Source organism: Quercus lobata, chromosome 10, assembly GCF_001633185.2.
Source record: "Quercus lobata isolate SW786 chromosome 10, ValleyOak3.0 Primary Assembly, whole genome shotgun sequence".
Taxonomy (NCBI): domain Eukaryota; kingdom Viridiplantae; phylum Streptophyta; class Magnoliopsida; order Fagales; family Fagaceae; genus Quercus; species Quercus lobata.
Window position 1 is genome coordinate 42,638,382 of NC_044913.1, and position 6,164 is coordinate 42,644,545.

At 43.2% G+C, this 6,164-nt stretch overlaps 1 protein-coding gene across 1 annotated transcript; it reads right to left on the reverse strand.

Moving 5' to 3' along the window:
- Positions 1 to 266: 266 nt before the first annotated feature.
- On the reverse strand, positions 267 to 917 carry LOC115964788. The gene has a single exon (XM_031084040.1). The coding sequence runs from the start codon at positions 915 to 917 to the stop codon at positions 267 to 269; it is 651 nt and encodes a 216-aa protein (XP_030939900.1).
- Between the last annotated feature and the right edge of the window lie 5,247 nt (positions 918 to 6,164).

Genomic DNA, 6,164 nt, shown 5'->3' on the forward strand with positions numbered 1-6,164 from the left:
ATATGACTAAAGTTATGTTTTTAATTTCCTTCACTTTTTTCGATTTCTTGCAAGGGCACTTGTGGAACACCACTTTAGCTCATTATGACGTTGCCTACTTGCTTGCCTCCATTGTCAAGTCATGTGGCCTGTTGCTGTAACCCGGACCCATCACCCATGCATGAAAATTGACATGAATGTTGTCCTTTTTTTTTGAAGTGGAAATATATTCGTTAAACCAACCAGGAAAAACATACAAAGAGCCTGCAAAGCAGGACATAGTAACATTAACTACACAGATCAGATTGCATATCATATTGCAGAAAAGACAGAACAAAGGGAGGGGCAACGCCCTTCCAGATTTGGCAATTTCCAGTTCTTCTAGCATGCTGTGCGAGCTCGTAGGCCACTGAATTGTAACTTCTACTTAAGTACTTGAAATGGCAAGATTCAAAAGACTCACAAACTTGATAAATTCCCTGAATGAGGTGGCCAAATATGCTTCCTGTAGCTTTATCGTTAATTGCTTGAATAACTGCCAGTGCATCAGATTCAAAAATAATCCAAGGCAGCTGAAGCTCTTGAGCAAAAAGGACACCTTGCTCCAAAGCAAAAACTTTTGAAAGCTCTGCAGAAAAATAGGACTGAAATGGCAAGCACAGAGCAGCCACTACTTGACCATTGACGTCTCTAATAACAACACCCACACTGGAAGAACCTTCTTGTTCTGAAGAAGCACCATCAACATTTACTTTAAAAACTCTAGGAGGGGGTGGGCTCCATCTAGAAGAAGCAGGCCTTACTAAGCCAAAATCCCAACTAGCAGAGCATGTAAATTCTTCCACAGCATTTCTTGCTCTATGCCAAACTTGGAGAGGAGAAAGACCACCATCCTTATGCACAATACTATTTCTGTTAGACCATATGGCCCAAGCCATGGCAAAGAAGAGCTCCAAATCTTGAAGAGTTGAGTGAGAGAGGATAGATAGAGCCGAGTCAAGGAAGGAATTTTTAAATCCTTGAGTGTGAAGAGGATTTTCAAGCCAAAAGTCCTAAACCAAGGATGAGAAATCACATCTAAGAAGAGCATGATCAACAGATTCAGCATCATTTCCACAAACAGGGCAGGCCATATTTTGAGAAATCCCTCTTCTAGAAATGGCTTCCATCGTAGGGAGGCCATTGACACAAGCTCTCCAAGCAAACACCTTGATTTTTGCTGGCAAGTGGAGATGCCAAAGCCGCTTCCACAAGGGCTTACAAGGATCCCCATTAGAACTTTCACCATGATCATTTGCCCCCATCAGACTGTGGGCTACATGATAGGCACTTTTGACTGAGAATTCTCTACGCCTATTTCCAATCCAAATTATTTTGTCTTCTAGGAGGGTGCGGCTTAGAGGAATCTTCAAGATTGTTTCTACTTCAAACGGGAGAAAGGTTGCCCTAACCAAATTCACATTCCACCATTTTGTCATTGGGTTTATGAGAGATGAGACTATTGGGAATTGGGGGATAACATTTGGGGGGGAAATGACCTTGTAGGTGGACGGGGTTGGCAGCCATTTGTCGTCCCATATATGAATTAGTTTCCCGTTACCCACTCTCCAACGGGTTCCCTCTCTAATAATGTCAAGGCTGCTATGAATGCTTCTCTAAGAGTATGATGGGGAGTTACCAAGCTTAGCATTTAGGATATCTCCAGCAGGGAAATATCTTGATTTGAGAATCCTAGCCACAAGAGAGCTTGGGTTTTGTAGAATTCGCCATAACTGCTTAGCAAGCATTGCTTTGTTAAAAGCTTGTAGATTCCTAAACCCCATTCCACCGCTTGCTTTTTGTTTGCACATTGTTTTCCAGCTCACCCAACACATCTTTGTTTCTTGCTGCCTTTGGCCCCACCAGAAACTTCTCATCATACTCTCAATTTCTTCACATAGGCTTTGGGGAAGAAGGAAGCACCCCATAGTGTACGTGGGAATGGCTTGAGCAACTGCTTTTATAAGGATTTCTTTACCCCCCATAGAGAGAAGTTTACCCTTCCACCCGGCTAACTTTTGTCCAATCCTCTCTTTGAGAATAGAGAAGATTTGTTTCTTCGATCTACCAATGAAGGATGGGAGGCCCAAGTATCTCGTGTGTCTAGAATCCTTCATAAGGCCAAGAGTAGCAAAAATCTCATCCTTGACTTCTTGAGATGTATTGGGGCTAAAGAAAATGGAGGATTTCTCAGTATTAATTTTCTGGCTCGAGGCTTCCTCATAGTTCTGGAGGATTTGCTTCAATACTCGACATTCCTTAGCACTAGCTTTGCAGAAGAGGATGCTATCATCCGTAAATAACAAATGAGTGACCCTTAGGGAGCCCCTACATATAGAAATGCCTGTCCAACTATGGTTTCGGGCTGCCTCGTGAATAAGAGCAGAAAGCCCTTCAGTACAAATAAGGAAGAGAGTTGGGGAGAGAGGATCCCCTTGCCTAAGCCCACGAGAAGGAGTAATATTCTCACAAGCAGCCCCATTTATTAGAGCAGAATATGAAACCGAGGTGAAACACCTCATAACAAGAGCCACCCACTTGGAACTGAAGCCTAATTTCTCCATAACCGCCTTAATAAAGCACCACTCAACTCTGTCAAACGCCTTACTCATATCGAGTTTGGCGGCCATGTAGCCCTCTTTGCCTGCATTTTTGTGGTTTAGAAAGTGCATTAACTCAAACGCCATAAGCACATTGTTAGTAATAAGCCTGTCAGAGGTGAAAGCACTTTGATTTTCAGAAATAATATGAGGAAGTAGGGCCTTAAATCTATTTGCAATGGTTTTTGATATGAGCTTGTAAACAACATTGCACAAGCTTATGGGCCAAAAATCAGCCATCTTTTTGGGATTATTAGTCTTTGGGATGAGAGCAATATTGGTTCTATTTAGGCTAGCCATAGACATATTACCATTAAGAACATTCAAAACCATATTAGTAATGCTACAACCCACTATATTTCAGTATTTTTGAAAAAAGATGGCAGACATACCGTCCGGGCCAGGTGCTTTTATGGGATGCATCTGTTTGAGGGTGGTGGCAACCTCCTCCCTGGTGAAGTTCTTGTTTAGACTTTCATTCATCTCTTCAGTCACCCTTGTAGGAATGGCAGCAGTAACCTCCTGAATCTGGGTTGGGGAAGCCATCTTATATATATCCTCAAAATAATCAATGGCAACTTGAGCTATACTATCTCGTTCATTGCACCATTTGCCGTGACTATCCCATATCCCCGTTATGGTGTTTTTTTTTACGCCTTTAAGAGGCCTGGGCATGAAAAAAATTTGTGTTCTTATCACCCTCCTTAAGCCAAAGTGCTTTAGCCCTTTGACCCCAGTAAATCTCTTCATCATCTAAAAGGTCATTGATTTCTCTCAACCGGCTAATTTCAGAACTAAAGGCTTCATCCTTGTCTTGGAGAGTTAAAGAATTCAGCTCATTTCTTTTTGCTTGAATCTTCTTTGGAATCTGCCCAAACACACTAGAGCTCCACTTCGACAGCTCCGCGGCACAATTACTAAGATTAGCCATTACCCCCTCTGGAGTACTAAGGTCCAGATTCATTCCCCAAGAGTTTTCAATTATAGATTTACAGTCTGCATTTTTTGTCCACATAGCCTCAAAGTGGAACCGCTTTGCTCGGGTTGGACGATGAAAAACAAAGGCCGAAACCAGCATGGCACTATGATCAGAAGTAGAATCAGGTAAATGCTGTACTTTCATTTCCCCAAATTTTTCAACCCATTCCAGGTTGGCAAAGGCCCTATCTAATCTTAGACATATTCTGTTTTCCCCCCCTTGCATATTACACCATGTAAAGTCAGAACCACAGTAACTCAATTCTTGGAAAGCACAGTAATCTACAACTTTTCTAAAACTATCCATTTGCTGCTGAGATCGAATAGCACCCCCTAATTTTTCTGTGTTAGATAATATCTCATTAAAGTATCCTAAGCATAACCATGGGAGATGCAATTGATTATTTAAAAAGGCAAGAAGATGCCAAGATTCATACCTTTGGTGCGTTTCTGGGTGGCCGTAGAAGCCCGTTAATCTCCATTTGAAACTGTGCTCCATGTCATTAATTACTGCGTCTACATGGTACTAAGAATAGCTCTTTATCTCCAAGTCTACCTTTCTAGCCCAAAGCAAAGCCAGACCACCCTTTCTGCCTACGCAAGGAACAATGAGGCCATTAGCAAGACCAATTCTGCATTTTATTCTTTCCATTCGTCGAACTTTTGCTTTTGTCTCCATAAGAAATACTACTTTGGGATTCCATCGTCGCACCATATTGTGCAACGCTCGAACTGACTGGGGGTTCCCAAGTCCTCGGCAGTTCTAACTTAAGGGATTCATGGCTCCCGGCGGTGTTGCCTTGCAGCCACCGCCGATCCCTCTTCAGAATGGTTTTAAGCTGTAGTTGTTTCTGTACACTGCCTCTTATGTGAAACATCTATCTCTTCTTCTTCAAAAACTAGTTTCCCCATCCTCTTTGAACCAATGCTTAAAGGCTAGACGTCTGAACCTTGGCTTTTTTTCTTTCCTTTCTCTCTAACAATTCTTTTCCAGTTTGCCTCTGCCTTTGTTTTTCTTGCTGTCTCTTTTCCCGTAGGCTCAGGTATATTTCCTTTTCCTTCATTAAGCCCAGCCTTAAACTTAACTAGGCTAGACACTTCCATTTGTTCCTTTACTGATTGGGCTTGTTGGCCCATAAGCAAGCATGCATCCTCTAAGCCCTCAGGTTCTCCAAAGTCACGTGGAGTGCCGGAAGTGGGGAAAATACCCATCACATGTGACCCTGACATCCCTGTAGCACTCTGGCCCACTAGAATAGAAGGATCACTTGCTTCACCCTGAACACCATCACCCCCTCTGACGTCATGCATCCCTGTGCTCCCTTCTTTTGAATTTGAATTTTTCCTTTTGTCTGCACCACCGGAGTGACCTTCACCTCCACCGAAAGTTGAACCAGCAGAGAAGTTTCCTGTGGTATTTGTATTTCCATCAAACCTATCCTCACTACCTCCATCACGTTCTCCACTACTGGTTGATTTAGATTTCTCCAATCCCAGTCTTGTGTTACCTTGGGCCCGGAGCCAATCACCATATTGCCTGGGGTTTTGTTGGTTTGGGAGGTCCAAACAATGCTTCTCATCATGTCCCAATTTACCACACTAAAAACAGAAAACTGGGAGTCTTTCATACCTGAAGCTTACCCAACATTTTTCCCCTTCGACACTAGCCACTTTACCCCCTCTCCTTAAGGGTTTGTCCAGCTGAAGATCAACCCTGATTCCCATGAATTTGGCTTTTTCAGTCTGCCTTGCTCGCCTATCCATTTCAATGAATCTCCCAATGCTATTACCAAGCTCTCTGCCCACCTCCTCTGACATGAGCTCAAAGGGGAGACCCCATATTTGAACCCAGAAGGGAGAATGAGTGAACTTTATGTTTGTAGCTGAAAGCCCTCTTCTCCATTTGCACAACAACAGCAGATTATTATCAAAATTCCAAGGCCCATTTTGCTCTACCCATTTCAATTGATACTCAGACCCAAATTTGAACCGCAGGATATTATTTCCCACATCCACAATCTGAAGGTCCGAACCCATCTTCCATGCCGCCCTCATCGTGTTCTTCAACGCCCACTGATTTTGGTGTCTATCAGTCAAGAGGCGACCAAAAATACTAAGAGAGCATTCTTCAAGCATATCGGACTTACACCTTGTCTTTATTGAAATTTCCTCTTCTTCTTCCTTAGTAAGTCGAAGATCAAGCAACCCCTCCACCACTGTTTGGTCCATGGCAGTGATGGAAGAGAAGGGCACTGGACTCACCAAAGAAACCCCAACCGGCCAAATGAAACCCAAATGATGGAAAACAGAGAAAACCCAGTCGGCAAAAACGAAACCCAGTTGATGAACAGAGAAAACCCAGTCGGCAAAACGAAACCCAGTTGATGAGAAAGAAACCCAACCGATCTCAGGGAGATGCTTAGACGATGAAGAGAAGGAGAGAAAACCAGTCGGTCTCGACTGAGAAAGGAAACTCAGGTGAGAGAGAAGGAGAGTCAAACTCTAGGAAGAAAACCCAGAGGCGAACTCGTGGGAGGAAAGACTCGGATTGAGAGAGAACACTCTGAA

Coding starts and splice junctions, on each gene's coding strand:
- LOC115964788 (XM_031084040.1), bottom strand. CDS start 917: ATGGCTTGGGCCATATGGTCTAACAGAAATAGTATTGTGCATAAGGAT.